Raw genomic sequence first — 18,156 nt, forward strand, 5'->3', positions numbered from 1 at the left:
GGAGGCAAGCGGGGCTTGCAGGTGCTGCAGGGGCAGCGAGGCTAACCTGGTAGGGTTAGCGTTGAGTTGTGATGCGGGACTGCGGGGGCAGTAGTAGCACAGGCGAGGCTAATCCGATTTTAGGCTTATAGCTAGGGTTAGGGCTCGTGCTGATAACGTGTTTTAGTGAAACGGTAATTGAGAGAGAATTGCTGTGTATGTTCATTGATAATAGGGGCCTCTTTATATAGAGGATTACAATACATAGAGTCTGAATCATACAAGGAAAGATAATCTCTAGATTCTTCTAATTAAACCCTATTACCACTAGGTCAAGTAACCTAGAGTTTGGGCCAGACACATAATCTGGATTTCCTTAAACAATATGTTATAAATTTACTTGAGTTAAAAAAAATAATGAAGAACTATCTTTAAGGCATCTCATTGGACAATTTTCGTTTCTTAAAAATGTTGATAATATTGAGAAAAATACTTCTCGCTATTTATAAAGTAGATATGACACTGAACAAGAGAGTCGTTTGTGAATACTAGCGGATTGCGGATCCATGCGAGAGTTTGTGATAACAACTGCCTCTATTTACCCAACTTTCTATTTTTTTTTTTTTGAAGGGGTTTGGAACCCAGCCTTACTGGGAGGCTCAGCCCCACGCCCGAATATTATTGATAATAGAAGGATGATTGTACACCGAGGGGGACATATAACCTTCACATCGAGTACTAGTACAAGAATCCTCATAGAGTACATCCTGAATAATAACAGGTGCCTCTTCTAACCAATACTCATCTAAAACAAATAAATTAGCAATGTGCGCCAATCTATAGGCTACACTATTTGCTTCACGATAAATTGACTGTAAATGAAAATTGGCAAGAGCCTGTAAATAGGTCTTACAGTCCTCTACAATACTGCCAATCTCTGAAAGATCCTCCATGTCACCATTAAATTTTTCTATTTAGTTACTCAATAAATTTTTCGTTCTTGGAATGTTTTCCTTAAATGTACAATAAGATGTTGGATAAAATATTTGTAAGATTTTTAAATACCAAAACAAGAAAAAGAAAAAGAAAATATAATTTGAAAGTTTCTTATCCATTAATTCCTGCCTGGCCATGTGCATAATGATAGGCATGGCTCCTCTTCCTCTACTTTGGAGCATGCATGCACTATTTTTCAACTTTTTTTTAGGTCAAAGTAAAAGATCAACCCTGGATAGCTAACATAATGATGACTCTGGTTCCTCAAACCTGTATGAATACCCACATATTCATTTTCTACACAGTTCGACTAGGACAAATGGACAAAATCCTACACCATGTAGGACCAAGAGCTCCATTTGCGCCGATGAAGGAAAATTGGAAGTGGAATTCCTTTACTTTTTTCTCATGATCTGATTGTCATCATCTTTTCTTCAATTTTAAGGTGATGCTTTTTGTCATTCTTTGACTCAACTTAAGCTGATACATCAGTTCCTAACAACCATCAATTAGTGGTTGGTATGTTTCGAAACAAAAAAAGAATAAAAAGTAAACAAACCTTTCTTAATCCCAGCCCACTCATGAAAAAAGTGGTTTTGGATGTATAGTTTTTGTTCAAACAAAAGTGTGTGATAGTTTCTATGCAGCAGAAAAACTAGGAAGAATTATAAGATTACATGAATACATGATATTAGGGAAAGCAGACCTAGGTGATAATATTGAATGATGGTGTTCCTGAATTTTGACTTGATCCCAATTATTAGTAAAAACAAAGTTGTTATCCTTTCTTATCTTTTGACTCCATAGATCATGAATCCGATAGTGAGATTTTGAGAATGATTTAGTTTTGTGAATTGATCAGTTGTCAATCATGTCTATGTCTTCCACTTATTGTCCAAGACCAATGTCTTGCTAACCACTTTTCCAAAAAAAAAAAAAAAAAAAAAAAAAGGTCTCGCTAACCAAGAGTGGTTTTAGTAAAGGGATTGGTGGGGGAATAGAGCTTATCAACCTAATTAGACTAAAGTTTGAAACAGTGGCCAGCACTGGTACAAGATTTGAAGGGAAAGGATAAATGTGAATAAAATGAAAGATAAAAAACGGTGGTAGAAAAGTCAGAATGCTTTTAACAGTGGACAATCCATTGTCAAAAATATGTACCATTAATCGATTGATTATTAATTTTTACACAATGATCTCATAAACATCTGCACTTTGATGAAAAATCATGATCGTCATTTGTCATTTGAGTTCAAGTAGAGATGCAGCTCTTTAATATAATCAATTACTTCATCTGCAGTCAGATATTTTATCGACAATCCTCTTGAGATGCAATCCCTGAATTACACTGTAAATCGTCAGTTCATAATTTCTCTTAATAGTTTTGTTAACGAACATATCGCCTTACCTTACTCTTGTTGAACTTATTTGGTTTGGTACAAGCTCATCCACAGTTCTTATGTTACCCTGTAATAAAGATGACATTTAGTAGAGTTAACAAGCATTAATGGACCACAAAGCAATTGACTGTAAAGATGGTTTAAATCAAAACTATTCAGGCAACAAAAGGTTTTACTTTGTCAGGCATTAAAAGATTTCACAAAAAATCAAAGAAAAAGGTCATAAATCCCGAAAACTTCAAAACCATGATGAAACCTAATCTTATCATTCAGACTATATATTTGCATGACCCAAGAAGACCCAGGTGCAAACTTCATCCGGTTCATTACATTGTTTTAGTTAATAGTTAACTAAAATGTGCAGCTAAGCAAATCTCAGCGTTTTAAACCACCGAGAGAGGGTTTGATTAATTTTTAGATTAATTTTTAGAATATACAAGCAGAAAACTGGAAAATCAAAGATGGAGTTACCCTATTCTCCCTCAAAATATCATCATTTGACATTATCTTGTCAACATCTTGTCCCTCCCTGCGAATGCAAACCACACCATAATCTCTACATATGCCCCTGACCTGATAAACAAGGACAAGGAGTTATGGCAGATAACGTTCTGCTTTGACCAGAAATGGATGAAGTCAAATGGTTAACATTATCCCGCTATAACTTTAACTTCCACTTCAAATACTAAACTCATGTGTAATTGTTGGAAGTAATGATCAAATCACCTATATATACCACCTTTTGATGTAAAAATCACTTTTCAATTAATAAAAAAAATTCTCTACAAGAGGTAACGGAGTAAGTACAGGAAGATGAGAATAAACTAAACAATACCACTATATTACAGACATACCTGGTCTGGAATCCAAACTCCAGGAATGCTAAAAGAGTGGAGTAGATCAGAACCACAAACAAGCATGCACTTCAGGGATTCTATCAAAAGTAGGACAACAATAAATTGTCATGCTTCTAATGAAGAAGTAGATATGTATACCCGGTTCAAAGTAGTCATGCATTAAATTGATTAAGCAAAGTTCTTAAAGAAATATGTGATAAATTAAGTGCTAGAGCCTAGAGCATATATGGAATTTGAGCTTTATAAGCTACTATATGTTAATAGTGAGCGAGCAAGTGTCCAGGAAACAACTCAATCTAAAAAACAGGGTTTCAACTTTCAAGTAGCATAGCTTCCCGACAAATTTCCTATTACATTATAGCCATACAGCTTTTGCTTTTGGGCAAGAATATGCACATGTGCTTGGAACTCCTGTTTATATGCATACATATAAAAGAACAATCTATGTGATGATAAATTCTAATTAATCAATTCAATCGCTTAGAAGCAAATAACGGATCATAGTTTTGCAAACCTTACCACTGGGTATCAGCCCAGACTCAGACAAGAAACCCTTGACTCTAGACAGTACTGTTAAACTTCGTTGGAAGGTACTTTGTCTTGCCTGTAAAAATGGTTTAAAAACTAACATACGTAAGTACAAAGCCAGAATAGCAAGATATAGAAAGTACTGCAGAACAAAAGCATGACCCAAAATTCCAGGTCCAGGAGGACCTGTACAGTGCACCATGAGAGAGAGAGAGAGTTACCTCCCACGGATCAACCATTACAAACTCTGAACTTTTGCAGGCTAGATGACACAACTGTATACGATGTTCAGCAGATATAAGTCCCTGCATAGCAGACCAAGTGAGTACTTTGCAGACCATGTTAATGAATGTCATACTATTTGAGTACCTGATCTTATGACTTAGTCACTTAGCTACAAAACTTTATAAGGCAGAAATAGGTAACCAAACATCAGCAAGCATTAACAAACTCATCCAAGTAACCCATTGTGCTTACGCAAGCTCTTTCTACTCAAGCCTACAGAGAAACTATTAAAGGTTACATACCCTCTTGTTGTATGCACCATTAACAGGTGAAATATAACCTCCAATCACACAAAAGCCTTCAGAATTCAATGCGTCTCTCGCCAGTTCTGTGCACCAAAAAAAAATTATCAAATTACAGCAGACATGTAATTTCAGTGGAAGTTGAGAGATCCAAAAGTTGTAGAAAGACTACTAACTTAAGACACTCATCAACTTAGCAAAAGTTGCAAACACTAAATGATAGGAATGAGCCATTGATAAGACAGTTTACAAACAGTAGGCATTTCATTCTCTTCACTGTAGCAGGGCCTTCTTTACATTTTAAAAAACTATATATCTGACATAAAACAAACATGTTTACTGCATACCTGCAATTCCGTCCTTAACTTTAAAAATGAGATCCATTTCTTGTTCTATGAAATATCAAGGAAATACATATTGTTGAGATTATACATCCCACATGGGAAAAATGGGACCTTGCCTATGAGTTTATAAGGGTTTGGGCCACTCCATCCATTGCCAATTGGTTTTGGATGTGAACCCCAGATTACTTTATCACATATGCTTCCCTAAAACCTTAACCTATCCAAGAGAAAGATGACATTACTAGTTATCTCATCGGTGAGAACTCTAAAAATTAGCAGAAGCTAAATTATATCATCTAAGCCCACAAAGTTTCAGTTTTAAATGATATTGGTCTATTACTCTGATTTCATGATTGAGTTGCCGCATCATGTCACTATGATGATGATATAGTAAGACAATTTTAGCACTTTAGAATAAAGTTTCTCAAGTATAACCTAACAAAAAATAATAATAATAAGAATAATGCAGGTGTAACTTAACCAACATCTGTAAATGCATGTAAGTAGAAGGATTGAAACTTCCAGTTAATGCAAAAATAATAATAATAGTGCTGGAGAAACTTACCCAACATTCGTAAATGCATGTAAGTAGGAGGATTGAAACTTCCGGTTGCTACTAGAACTACATATTTCTTGTCCCTAATAGAGTAGAGAGGGAGTCAACAAATTTTCCAGCAAATTACACCTTATAAGAAAATTTTATGAACCAAAACATCTATCATTGGAAATTCACAAACAAACGCATTTCTGCTGCAAAGTAAAAATCTACTGAGCTTCAAGATAGATAGGAATAGGAGTAGCTAAGTTGGTGACCAAAACAGAGAAAAACAAATTAACAAAAACATTATGTTGTTTATGCAATTGTCTAAATCCATTCTGCAAAAGTCGACATATCCAATCGTTCCAATAGCACCAAACAAAACCACATAGCAGTGATATAATACCAGATAAGGTATACTTACTTGTCGTCGTGATTAACCAGATGCATAGCCAATTTACTAAGAGGCAGAGGGATATCCATGGCACCTGGAACAATTAATGAAAAGAACAAATTAAACAACTGTAATGCCTTGTTTTCACAGAAAGAGTTAACCCCAGTGTGATTGTCGCCCCCCTTAACTCTCAAAGTTATCAAAATTTTTACAGCACACTCCTAAAACCCTACTGGGTGTGTTATGTCTCTAACAGCCTCTCTATTTGCGCAACCTGTTAATTCTCAAGCTATCAAATTTTTACAGTATGAAAACCCACACAATGAAAAACAAGAATTTCTCACCAATTCTAACACTTCCCTACCAACCAAACACAGCATTATCAAGCACTCACAAGAATACAACCAAATCATAGTCAAACATACCCAATTGAAAATAAACGCAAATAAGCCAAACCCAGATTAGAAAATTGGCAAAACCAACTGAAAAATCAATACCCTTTTGAGATTGAAGAGCTAAAGGTCTCTCCTTTTAGCTACGTGGACCTGATTGAGCTTCTGATCCTCCCGGCGATGCTATCCAAGCTCCAAGCTCGGTAGACGCGGCAGCAAGACTGGTAAAATTGTAAGAAGAGACTTTGAAATAAGAAATGAAAAACTGACACGGTTTTGAAAAGCCAAGTGTTTTTATATTAATCTATTACCTATTGGAAGAAGAGTAAAAGTTAAAAGGGTGAGGCAAGGTGAAAAAAGTTTGACACTTTGATAGGTACTCGTTCCAATAAGAAATGAACTTTTTTTCCTATGCTCTTTTGCTCTGGCTTTGCTAAGACCATGGCGGGTATCACAAAGCTCACTCTGGCCTTTTGTGCTCTTGTTCTACTCATGGACTCTGCCGCCTTCCAATGCCTTCAAAGCCTGTTCCTTTGCATTAGCATTGGGCTCTCTTCTCTTCATCTTCATCATCATGAGGTCTCCAACAAGCCCAAGACCAAGAGCAGTCGCTCAGCCTCAGAAGGTTTCACTCTTTTAACTCACTTTGCTGCTCACCCTTTTCATTTCTTTGTTGAATTGTATTGATACTGTGCCAAGGTTCAATCTTTAACTCGTTTTCTGCTTACCCTTTTCATTTAATAATTTAATTGTATTGAAGCTGTGCCTCAATCTTCAACTCAATTGGAATTTGCTGCTTACCATTTTCATTTGATTGTTGAATTGTAATAAATCTGTGCCGAGGTTCAGACTTTAACTCACTTGCTGCTTATCCTTTTCATTTCGTTGTTGAATTGTATTGAAAGTTGTGCCAAGGTTCAATCTTTAACTCATTTGCTGCTTACCCTTTTATATCTCATTGTTGAATTGTATTGAAATTGCGCCAAGGTTGAATCATTAACTCACTTGCGGCTTACTCTTTTCATTTGATCCTTGAATTGTATTGGAAAAGTGTGCCAAGGTTCAATCTTTGACAAATTTTCTGCTTACCCTTTTCTTTGAATCAGTTGAATTGTATTGAAACTGTGCCTCAATTGCATTTTCAGGAAACTTACAGTCGTGCAAGAAAGAATCCATTTTTTAATGGGCTGATCGATGGGCCTCCTCCGGCGTTTGATTTTAATGTGAGTCCCAGCAGGAACATTGCTCGGTCTGTGTCAGATATTGGTCATAAACAGCCACAAGATACCTTATTAGATGTGTTTGAACGGTTCAGTCCAAATGAAAAACCCTTTGATCGAATTACTCCAAAGGAAAAATCCTCTTCATTCAGTATAAAGAAGAACCCTTTTGAGTTGAGTCCAAAAAAGAACTTTGAGTGGTCGGAGAATGGTAAAGCTGAGTCCTTTGAATTCACAAATGTTCAGACTGTGTTTTGCTCTAACTTGGCTACTGAAGAAAATGATCAGCAGCGTGAGAGTGTATCTAGTAATACAAGTCCCACTGTTGAAAAAATGTTTCATGTGAATAGAAGGAAGGAAAACCTGTCTGCAGTTCCACTTCCTCAGTCTGCAGCTTCATTTTACAATGGCAACTCGCCGCAGTTCGAAATTTCTGAGTCATGTCCAAGCATTAAGAGGCTTAATCGGTATCTGAAAGTCACAAAGGATGAAGTTAATGCTGGTGTTCCGGGAAGATTCTTACATGCTGTAATAGCTCAAGATGTTCCTGGTAATGCCTATCTTTAGTTGTCATCTGCAAGATTTTCTATTTTCTTCGGTATTTCTGTATCATTGCCTTTAAAACTTTTCCTAAACAAAAGAGGAGACTACAATACACTCATATAAACTTTTAAGACTCATGGTATAAGAGAATTTATGTGCTGTTCCCTGGATAGGTGAAAAAATCCTTATCATGTGCAAGTAAATTCTTTCATTTCTACTGATACTTTTAACCAAATTGTAATTCTAAGGATCTCCATTGTCCAAAGTTTATGCTCATCTAGTCAGGCATGCACAGTGCATTTGGTCTATGTCGCATCAAATCTGTGACTGATATCAGAGTTCCTGTAATCATCATGTGATAATTTACAGATGTCGGATCCATTGCCTCAACCATCATGTATGCTTTCTACCTGAATGAAACACATAAAAGTGACCATTTATGCACGGTGCCTGTGATCAACATGAAGAGGTCAGACATAAGTTCTCAAAGCGAACTCAAATGGTTGCTTGCTTCTTGTCAAATTGATCACATGTCCTTAATTTTTGTAGATGAGGTATGTTCTACTCACTACAGCAATGCTTGTCAAGTTCTATTATGGTGTTTTATGGTCTTCCACTTGGATAGATCAATGCTGAAGAGCAAGCAAGTCTGGTCATTTGTAACCTGCCTGTTCAACTTATATGTTTCCCTTGATTATGGAATGTTGAGCAGATCGATCTGTCGTATTATGATCTATTTGGGAGTCTTAAACTAGTTCTACTAAATGGCTACAAGCTCCCAACCAAGCAAGAGGTAATATTAACTCTTGAAATCTGGATACACTTGCATTCCTAACCACAGGAAATGATTGATATTTGTGTCTTCCTAAAACAGGCATTGAAAGATGCAGTAGTTGAAATTTTCAATTGCGGAAAGGTGCTTTGTTGAATTCTGTTTACTTTACTAAGTTTATCTTACATCTTCCAGGAACCTTCAATAATTAAAAACAGCCTATTTAAAGATTTCTTTTCATTTTACAGGGTGACTCTGTATACCCCTGGGTTGACCCTGTTACTGTAGGAGAGGTATGATTTTAGTAGTTTTAGTACACCATCAGTTGTTTGCTTATATCTTATTCTATCCTACTTTTACCATGAAGGATTGAAAAATATTTGTGCACTAAAGTCGGAATGCTGTGATCCAATGATTTTTGCAATTAGTTGCTTCTATTTGGAAATTATTGTACCGATTTGCATGAGCCAAATATAGTGGATTGTACAGTATATTCTGTTCTCTTCATGTTTAAATACTTGGCTCTTTTTGGGGTACTAATATGTCACTGTATATACTTTTAATTATTCACGTGGTTGAATGCATTTTACATATTTATATACAAATCAAATGCGTATACATGCATAAGCATGCCTACATATCCCTATTTTTCTTACCATTGTATGCTGATTGTCTTGTTATACCAAACAGGACAGCTCATGCTGTACTCCTATCGCTGAGAAATTTGCGCTGCTTTCACCTGAGATTTTGGCTGGACATGGATTCAGTAGATTTTTGGTAGCTCCCTTTTTACCCCTTCTCTTTCCATACAATGTGTAGTTATTTCAAGATATGAAATGCTATCGGTTAATTGTTTAGAGATTACTTGCACCTCCATTACCTTAAATTAAAAATATTTCTCTGGAATTCCTGATTGCCTGCAGTTAGCTGCCATCCTCTTAGATTCTGCAAACTTGAGCAGTTCTAATTGTTCCATAAAAGATAAATACATGGCTGCAATGCTAATCCATGGTGCTGGTCGCTTTGGATGCGATGGTCTTTACCAGTTATGTATGTACTTTGTTCTCCACTCCTCCACTTGCACATACTTTCTGTTTAACTTTTTTACTCAATTTTTTTTTTCACTAATATTATTGTTTTCTTGATTTCAGTGAGATACAAGATGTATGATGTAACTGGTCTCAAAGTAGCTGATATATTGCGCAAGGATTTCAAAAAGTGGACACGAGTAGGTATGAACTCGAACTAACCTTGAGTTTTTACTTAATGGTGCAACAAATTTCTTGTCATGCCTGCAATAACGCTTTGTTATTAACTGCAAAGATTGAGTGTTCAATAAATTGGTATGAACAATCATATGTGGTGACTAACTCGCACAATAAAAAATCAGTCAAACAAATGACATCAATCTAGTAAATTAGTTATTCTATATATCATGCCTTGACATAGGATTTGTTCCTCTTCTATCATAAACACATCCATTCCAATAACATGGAAATTGTTGAAACAGGTAATCAGGAGAATACTGGTTCTAGATTGACAGCATCACATGTTGGGATGAGTTCTATTGGGACGTCAATTGCAGAACTTCTTGATCATGAGGATTCTACAGTCCATGAAATCAAATATTTTCAACGTAAGTGTACTTTATCTCATTGTTATCACCGTGATTAGGTATTGTATCGTCTTGGATGAAAGATGAACTATCTCAAGAACATTGGTATTTGTATTGCCCAACTTTAAGTGAGCTTCCTACTTGTAAGTAGTCTCATGTTTTTCATGCATCATGTTGACTTTTATAAGATAGTTTTTCCATTTTTCTGAGAAATAAACCCATTCCTTATCAGTGTTTGAGAGACTGTCGATTAAGCATAAAGTTATTTTGTTTCCCAAGAAACAAAAAGCATTTACTATCAATTACAAGTCAGTTTGTGGACTAATATTTGGTGAACCGTATGTGTACTAATTCGGAGATTCTATGTCTTGTGCTTTAGTCCAAGCACATTTCAGTTATTTTCTTCTTTTTATTTGACTTATAATAGAAGTGTCAGGATACATGCTGAAATATATTATATTTCTGTAGCTTTTAAATTTCATTGCCTGACACATAGAATTTGTGGATTTCCCCTATCAGTGCAGGTAGGATTACTGTTGTCATGACCTCGTCAAATTATTTATGGATCATTATCACCTGTCTAAACTCCAAGCTACAGAATTAAATGTAGTTCTGTTCCTGTTTTTTAAATTTTTAATATTTTTCTTTCTGATTTCAGAGGTGGAGAAACTTCGTCTTCTCATGATTGTTTCTGGGTATTATGATTTGAAAAAGAACTTCAAGGTTAGAGACATGCTTCTTTTTTATATTCATGCTTGTGCTAAGGAATTATGATCACGCAGCTTTATGTTACCCAGGAAAAAAGCTAAATGAGCATAATTAACAAGTAATCATTTGGCTCCCACTAACCATGTATATTCCAAATAGCACATCTATAATTTTTTCTTGTTAGTAGATGTGGACTCACATCACTCTATAACTTTGGTCTATTATAGAGAGAGATCCTAGTGTCTGCTCAATCAGTGGAGCTCATGAGGAATCTGCTGTCTTTCTTCAATTCAAGTGCTTCCCAACTACCTCTGAAAGCTATCCCCAAGCCAGGTTAGAATTGCTTCAAAACTCTGCAGAACATGAACTTCAGTTTCTGATGCTTAGCAAAATTGCAAATTTGAAATTATAGCCCTGCTTGTAAGTTGTAAGTCATGGAAGAGTAAATCTGAAACACATACCTTAGAATGATGATTGTCTGAAATGCATAACTTACAAGTGGCTGTTTGTTGTTGATTGCACCTGTTTTAGTTTCCAAGTTTCTATTCTTAATTGCATTACCATTTCAGGATTGAACTAAACTTCTTTATGGTGCCCATGCAGGTCTCGGAGAGCAGATGCAAGCATTTGAGATTGACAAGATCATATCAAGAAAGTCCATCGAGCGGCTCTTGGAAGAATTTGGTGGGAATTCTAAAGGCTAATCTGAATTCATCACCTAGACAATTATGCAGAGACAGTTTTTCGTGAGTATGTGATAAATGAAAAGTGGCGATACAAATTGTGAAGAAAAACATTTGTGTAAGATATATAATATAATCTGGCCTGCTCACATTTAAAGGTATCTTCGAGGTGAATGATGAATCTGCTTTAGGACAAAAAAATTTGGATATTCAGATCGAATTGTAAACCAATCTCAGTTTGTCAAAATTGCATATGAAGTGAGGTTAGATGAGCGTCTAGTGACTACGTCGATCTGGAATTCAATTCCCGTTAGGATTGTGCTTGTTTCACAAGTAACATCAAGGCATTCTCTAGAGGAAGGATTTTGACCTAACTTTCTACTATTGAATTTTTTAACAAACAACTGTCTAGTAAAGATGGATATTTAATTTTCACTAAGAAAAGAAAAAGAAAAAAAAAATTATTGCTGACGCTATTTTGTTGTCAAAAGTTGATATCTATTTTTTTTTTTAAACTTTTATTTATTTAATTTTTTTTTTTTGAAGGGGTTTGGAACCCAGCCAAGCTGAGAGGCTCAGCCCCACGCCTTTTTAAACTTTTCTTTTATCACCTACAAAATTTCATCGGAAAACATAGATATTCTATTTTTTTTTTAATTATGTCTGAATTTTGTCTGCATTAGTTTCTCTTTTAATACTTCTGCCTTCAAATATTTTGTCAGAAAATTTGGATACATGGTCAAAGTTGCAACTTTTCTCTTGCCATTGCTTCCAAAACTTATTCTATCAAGTAAAATTACAAGTCTCTTATATTTGTTTTGGAAGCCATAAATTTAAGTGGTGTGTAACTAATCAAATTTCACCGGTGTCACGCTTTAGGCTAAGCTCCAACTCAAACTCTTTTCCTATAGGAATGGATACGCTGGAAATTTTTACCATGACAAAACGCTTATCACCGTGAAAGTTGGCATTGACATCCCACATTCCTTTCAAATTTGTTCCCTTAATAAAGTTGACTGCAAACCCTTCTAATCCATCAACTTTTTCCAACCCAATGAAGGTAACTTTATCAATGATCCATTTTTGGCTCAAAGCAAATCCTCCATTTTCAACTTTTGAGCTCAAAAATACACTTCCATTTGCTGCTCCACAATAGAATTTCACTAAACTCCACTTCCCTCCCTCTCCTCCCATTTCGACTTCCTCTCCATCATCCAAGAACACTTCTCCGGTGCTCTCTCCGCTACTACTAATGACCACCAAAAGTTCGAATGCAGTCTTCCGAGCTGCTTGTGTTGTCAAGGCCTCTCCTTGCAAGGCCAAAATGTTTCCTTCGCGGACATGTACATTGATATGATCAGGCGGTGCGTCCAACATAACATACTCTCCGGAGTCTACACTCACTGATCTCGAGTAGTTGAAGAGATCAAACCAGTTTCCAGCAGGAAAATATGCATAAACTGAATTTGCTCCTTGCTGCAACACAGGTGACACCATCACACCTTTACCAATCAAGAACTGTGAATTGATGTTGTATGTATTGGTATCTTCAGGAAACGAGAAGAAAAGGGGCCTTGCAATGGGGGTCCCTTTTTTGTGTGCCTGATACATTGATGTGTAGAACAAGGGGAGCAACCGGTAACGGAGGCCTAGCACCTTCCTTGCTGATGCAGCAACTGAATCCCAAACATAGAGCTCTTGGCGGATTGTAAATATATCTGAATGATCTCTTGCAAACGGGTAAAAGGCCCCTAGCTACATATAGACAGATAAATAAGTTAGTAACATTGGATATGCAAAACTGAAGTGCCGACATTTCAAGTTTTAGTTAAATTAAAACAATGTGGTAAAACTTTTCTGAAAGTGTTCAAACTAAAGGCTCATGCTCAGTTACCTGGATCCATCGCCTGCAGAGTTCTTCAGTAGTATTCAAAGTGAATCCACATATATCAGCTCCAACCATCGGAACTCCGAAGAGTCCAAAATTCAAAATGCCTGGAATTGTGTATGCCAAGTCACTCCATCTTGCTGCATTGTCTCCAGTCCAGTGTGCTGTGTACTTACCAGAGCTTACAAAGGTTGATCTAGTGAGTATAAATGGTCTCTTACCAGTGACATTGATTAACCCCTGGTGTGTTGCTTTAGATTCCAAGAACCCATATAGGTTATGAACATTATACTCTGTTATATTACCAAAGTGTAGAGCTGATGCCGGAACAGTCTTATTAATGGTCGGACGCTGGACTCCGGAATCATTGATTTTGTAAGGTGGATCATCTAGTGTAGAATATGGAGTGGGAGCAGATGTTATCAAATTGCATGGCTCATTCATATCAAGCCAAAGACCATCAAAAGCTAGTTGGTCTTGAAATAGTTTGATCTCATTAGCCCAAAATTGTTCACTTTGTGGATGTACAAAATCAGGATAGTTAACATCACCAGGCCATACATGTCCCTGGTAAGGAATACCATCACGTTTTATGTATATATCTGCTTCCTTCCCTCTGATGTAACTTCCATAGCTCTCATTTATACTAATACCTATAAAAGTCAAACAATATGGTAGAGAGAGATTTAGCAATATCAATCGGTGCTACCAATCCTCTGTTGCCTTAAACCGTAATCTTAATGGTCTAAATTGAAAGTCTGATATATAACATGTTAAGTTCCATGTGTAACAAGAAAATTCACAAGCGCATGCAAAGGAAAATAAAAATGTATTTATTGTCTAATGCGACGTACCAGGGTCCAAGATCGGCACATATTTCTGACCATTTTGGTGAAGGGTGTTTGTAAAGTTCTGCATCTTACTTAATGGAAAGTTGATGGGATCAAGAGTGAAATCCTTGTAAGCATCCATGTAGTCAATGTCTGTCCAAATACCTTCAAGAGGGATGCTAGCATTTGCATAACCAGCAACCACCTCCTCAAGATCAGCAACATCCTTGTAACTATATCTACATTGGTGGAATCCTGGTAAAATATTGAAACAAACGGTAAATGATTTACCCCTTGGTATCCTCAATTTCATTTGATTAATGCTCAGAGAGATGACATCATGCGCTTGTCAAATTACGTAAAGAGGACACTCATTTCATTTGTTATGTATTTACATCTAACGGTGTTCATTCAAGCAATACTAAGCACATCGAAAGATGTCATTCAATCTAACGGGTCAAGAGTTTTGCAACCCATCACTTGAAATAATTTCTAAAAATCATGTTTTATGGCTAAAATGATCAAATTAGTTTTTCATATCATGAAACTATTACAATTCGACTACGTGTCGCACATTGAGACACCGCTATTTGACACCATAGTATAAAAAAAATTATGGTTGGTTAGCATTACTCTTTTATTATACACACTATTGATTCATGTGACTATAGAAAACTAATATGACCCCAAAATGAAATTTACAAATTACTAAGGCAGAATTTAGAATTCACTACTTACCAAAAGACCAGTAGGGCATCGGGGCAGGTCGGCCAATGAACTCCGTGTACTGCTCCATCACCAATTCCGGCGTCGGACCCGAAAAAAAATACAAGTCAACAACTCCGCCAATCACTTTATATGTAATCCTGTCACCGTCGTAATTTACATCCATGCCATTACTATTCAATAGCAAAACTCCATGAGTGGTTCCTGCAGTAACTTTTCCATCACCGGACGGTGACCTCACGTCCATGTAAAATGGGTGGGACCCATAGAGATTGAGGTCGGGGATGGAGCTGAAAATGTCGGCGGTCCAGAGTGTTAGAGTCTGATTGGATTGGAGCTTGAAGGAGGCTTTGGTGTGCTCACCGAGACCGTACAGGGAAGATCGAGTTTCCGGGAGAGAGGAGGAAAGCTGGATGTACTGGTCCTTGAAGACGAGGATGGAGGAAGGGTTGGAGGGGTTTGGGGTGGCGTCGAATACGACATCATTGGAGAAGCGGCGGGTGACCGTGAAGCCGAACGGGGTGGTGGTGTGGAGGGTGAAAATGAGATCGTTTTCGGGGATCGAATGGTGGGATGTTTGTGGAGTCTGTCGAGGGAGAAGGTCTTGTGGGATTTCCCATCTTTGGTTACTCGAGTCTGTTATTCGAATTCTTAGTCTTTCTTTGGTTTCATAGCTGTTGATTATAGAACATGTTGGTGAATATTGATTCAAAACATTAACCATCTCACATGTTTAACATATTTAATGGACAAAAGATTATTAATGGTCACTGATATTTGACTTGTTCGACATTTAACTCATTGATTTTTCAAAAATATCACTTAACTCATTATTTTTAAAACTCTAAACCCTAAACTCATTCATATTCACCATTATCTTACATTTAACTTATTGTCGTTAAATCTCTCATTAAAAATCATTAAAGTTAACGATATATTTGTCTAAACACAAAAAATACATTTTCAACTTGAATTTTTTTTTTCTAAAGTTATTAGATTTTTTTTCTTCAACTTACATTTTACAGTTTCTGAAAATTTCTATAGAAAAAAATTTTAAAAAAATAAAATTTAATTTAGATAAAAAAAAATATGTCATTTTTTTCTTCATTGTAAAAAAAGTTCAAATTAAGTATGTATTTTTTAGTTTTTAGACAAATATACTCTCAAATATAACACAGTGAGTTATGTGAAAGACCAATTTAAAAATGAATGAGTTAAGTGATTTTTAAAAATATAGTGAGTTAAGTGTCGAACATGTTATAACTCAATGATCATTGGTAATTTTTTTTCCTATTTAATAAAATAATAATGATCTATTAATACAGTAATGCTAAGAAGACTTTGGTCGAGTTGAAACTTTTTCATACAACGTCTATTGATGATAACTTACGTGAGTAGGGAAAGACCAGAGCAGATACTAAATGTGTAATATTGGCCATTCATAATTACATCTCTTAAAAATGTGATTTTTTTTAAAACTAAAATCACTTCCCATCCAGTGAATGACCCACTTACTCTAATCTAGAATGCAACCCTATCTTATTATGGACGGCTCAGATGTTTTCCCTTCCTAAAGACACCCCATGGGATTCATTTTCCCACGTTTCCCTGCATTAATTGCATACTCTAAAAATTATTTTAATGGTTGTTATTACCAAATTATCTAAGAAATTTTTGAATCTTTAATTGTTTATGTTTTGATAATAATGATATTATTGGAAAATTGATGTTACATACTTTCCTAGTCATGCACAAACCAAACATCAGAAAGGCCAAGATTGAGGAGCTATTGATCAGGCCATAGATTTGGGATAAAGCTACAGTACCTGGCATAAAGCTTTAGATTTGGGATGTCAGGTCCATAGATTGAGGAGCTATTGATCAGGCCAAGATTAGCCGTCAATGTCTTCCCAGAGGAATCAGAATTCACAGACTCAACTTTATATCCATACCCAACTGGTTCTTCTGCAACTAAACAATGTAGCTGAGAAATGAAGAAGAAGAAGAATAATGGTAGAAGATGATGAATTGTATAATAATATGAACTATTTCTTTCCATAGTTGTGGAATTTCTTCTAGTTGGGATAATTTGATTGAACCCTTAAGCAAGCTTTTATACTAGATTTTGGATTCGGAGGAGTTTATGGATAATAAGATAGAAATGGGAATATACATTTATATCATATTTAGTAAAATATGTACGTGTATTATTCGGACATTTTATCAAATAATTCGTCAAAAAGTTTGGCACAATATTTTTAATTATTGATTAATTACTTTTTTAATTTTAAAACATTAATTTGTATTCATTTTTGTTCAATAATAGGTGTAAAATATGAAAAAAAAAAACATAAAAATTATGTATAGTATGTGTATAATACTTTTAGCTCAAAAAGTACAAGAAATTAAACGAGTTCTTTTTTAAAATACGAAGTACGAAAATATTTTAATAAAAAAACGTAAATATGTGTTTTATTCACGTATATATAAAAAATTGCTATAATATATATATATATATATATGTGGTGCCACACATGATTCACAATTTCACATATGTCAAAGCTTGCCTACCAGTGCCACTCTAAGTCTAAGCTAGAATGTTTGGTCAAAATATCTTGCCTTTTAGGTAATCAGTGACAGCTAGAATGTAGTCAAAATACCTAAGAGGATAATCAGTGATATAGAATTTGTTAATTTTAATTACTTATCAAAAGAATAAAGAAAAGTGATCCAAATGACTCTGTTCTGTCTGATTAACTTCTGCAACTGAGACCCAGAAATTCAGCTCCTGATGAGTTGTGTATACCAATCATTGGAGTGAACAGAGCTGTAGGCATCAATCTTTGCAGCAAAAATAATAAAGTAGCATAAGGAAAAATTGTGTGAAACTAAACTTTGTTTACCGGTACAAAGAAACTCAACCTTACCATACTATAGCTGGACCAAAAAGGTTTTGTTGGCCAACGAGGGTTGGCAGGGATGACATGCTATTGTTTTGAGTGGAACCCCATCCAAGTTCGAATTTCAACATTCACAAGTCCTTTGTTAGTAGGTTGCTGAGTAACGGGGTCCTGCCGGACCCATGTAACGTTGATGAATGTGTCAGCTTCCTGAGAATCAGGGTTATCACAAGGCAGAATTGTTGGACGACTATCGACTTTCATGGTGAAAAATTTTGGGCATGCGGGGTTTGACTACTCGCACTTGGTAATTGGA

The 18,156-nt window shown here is 35.8% G+C and overlaps 3 protein-coding genes across 6 annotated transcripts; 1 reads left to right on the top strand and 2 right to left on the bottom strand.

Annotated features, from left to right (window-relative positions):
- Positions 1-2,069: 2,069 nt before the first annotated feature.
- LOC133728983 (nicotinamide/nicotinic acid mononucleotide adenylyltransferase-like) lies at positions 2,070-6,225 on the bottom strand. Of its 4 annotated transcripts, none has more exons than XM_062156447.1 (10): positions 6,061-6,224; positions 5,594-5,657; positions 5,197-5,270; positions 4,288-4,373; positions 3,982-4,065; positions 3,752-3,836; positions 3,230-3,309; positions 2,847-2,948; positions 2,384-2,442; positions 2,070-2,313 (listed from the first exon to the last, which is right to left on the bottom strand). In XM_062156447.1, exons 2-10 carry the CDS (start codon positions 5,650-5,652, stop codon positions 2,211-2,213), a joined length of 732 nt encoding a protein of 243 aa, XP_062012431.1. In that variant the 5' UTR covers positions 5,653-5,657; positions 6,061-6,224; the 3' UTR covers positions 2,070-2,210. The 4 variants fall into 4 exon arrangements, with proteins under 4 accessions (XP_062012431.1, XP_062012432.1, XP_062012433.1 ...); XM_062156448.1 differs by having other exon boundaries at positions 2,070-2,323; XM_062156449.1 differs by lacking the exon at positions 2,847-2,948 and having other exon boundaries at positions 6,061-6,225.
- Positions 6,226-6,375: 150 nt separating this feature from the next.
- On the top strand, positions 6,376-11,657 carry LOC133728982 (uncharacterized). The gene is made up of 13 exons (XM_062156446.1): positions 6,376-6,580; positions 7,101-7,725; positions 8,088-8,272; positions 8,431-8,511; positions 8,593-8,634; positions 8,739-8,783; positions 9,181-9,267; positions 9,414-9,540; positions 9,642-9,722; positions 10,001-10,126; positions 10,764-10,828; positions 11,041-11,146; positions 11,417-11,657. Exons 1-13 carry the CDS (start codon positions 6,530-6,532, stop codon positions 11,515-11,517), a joined length of 1,722 nt encoding a protein of 573 aa, XP_062012430.1. The 5' UTR covers positions 6,376-6,529; the 3' UTR covers positions 11,518-11,657.
- A 593-nt stretch (positions 11,658-12,250) lies between these two features.
- LOC133733022 (alpha-glucosidase-like) lies at positions 12,251-17,018 on the bottom strand. Its single transcript, XM_062160629.1, has 5 exons — positions 16,767-17,018; positions 14,953-15,614; positions 14,239-14,469; positions 13,391-14,037; positions 12,251-13,251 (listed from the first exon to the last, which is right to left on the bottom strand). The coding sequence occupies exons 1-5, from the start codon at positions 16,997-16,999 to the stop codon at positions 12,349-12,351; spliced, it is 2,676 nt and encodes an 891-aa protein (XP_062016613.1). The 5' UTR covers positions 17,000-17,018; the 3' UTR covers positions 12,251-12,348.
- Between the last annotated feature and the right edge of the window lie 1,138 nt (positions 17,019-18,156).

This window comes from Rosa rugosa, chromosome 2 (assembly GCF_958449725.1).
Source record: "Rosa rugosa chromosome 2, drRosRugo1.1, whole genome shotgun sequence".
Lineage (NCBI taxonomy): Eukaryota > Viridiplantae > Streptophyta > Magnoliopsida > Rosales > Rosaceae > Rosa > Rosa rugosa.

Coding starts and splice junctions, on each gene's coding strand:
- LOC133728983 (XM_062156447.1), bottom strand. CDS start 5,652: ATGGATATCCCTCTGCCTCTTAGTAAATTGGCTATGCATCTGGTTAAT. Junction 3,837..3,981: donor TAATGGTTGATCCGTGGGAG/GTAACTCTCTCT, acceptor CCATTTTTACAG/GCAAGACAAAGTACCTTCCA. Junction 2,314..2,383: donor ATAAGTTCAACAAGAGTAAG/GTAAGGCGATAT, acceptor AGTGTAATTCAG/GGATTGCATCTCAAGAGGAT.
- LOC133728982 (XM_062156446.1), top strand. CDS start 6,530: ATGAGGTCTCCAACAAGCCCAAGACCAAGAGCAGTCGCTCAGCCTCAG. Junction 8,273..8,430: donor CCTTAATTTTTGTAGATGAG/GTATGTTCTACT, acceptor AATGTTGAGCAG/ATCGATCTGTCGTATTATGA. Junction 10,127..10,763: donor TGAAATCAAATATTTTCAAC/GTAAGTGTACTT, acceptor TTCTGATTTCAG/AGGTGGAGAAACTTCGTCTT.
- LOC133733022 (XM_062160629.1), bottom strand. CDS start 16,999: ATGGAAAGAAATAGTTCATATTATTATACAATTCATCATCTTCTACCA. Junction 15,615..16,766: donor AATCTAAAGCTTTATGCCAG/GTACTGTAGCTT, acceptor TATAATCAACAG/CTATGAAACCAAAGAAAGAC. Junction 14,038..14,238: donor TGTGCCGATCTTGGACCCTG/GTACGTCGCATT, acceptor TGACTTTTATAG/GTATTAGTATAAATGAGAGC.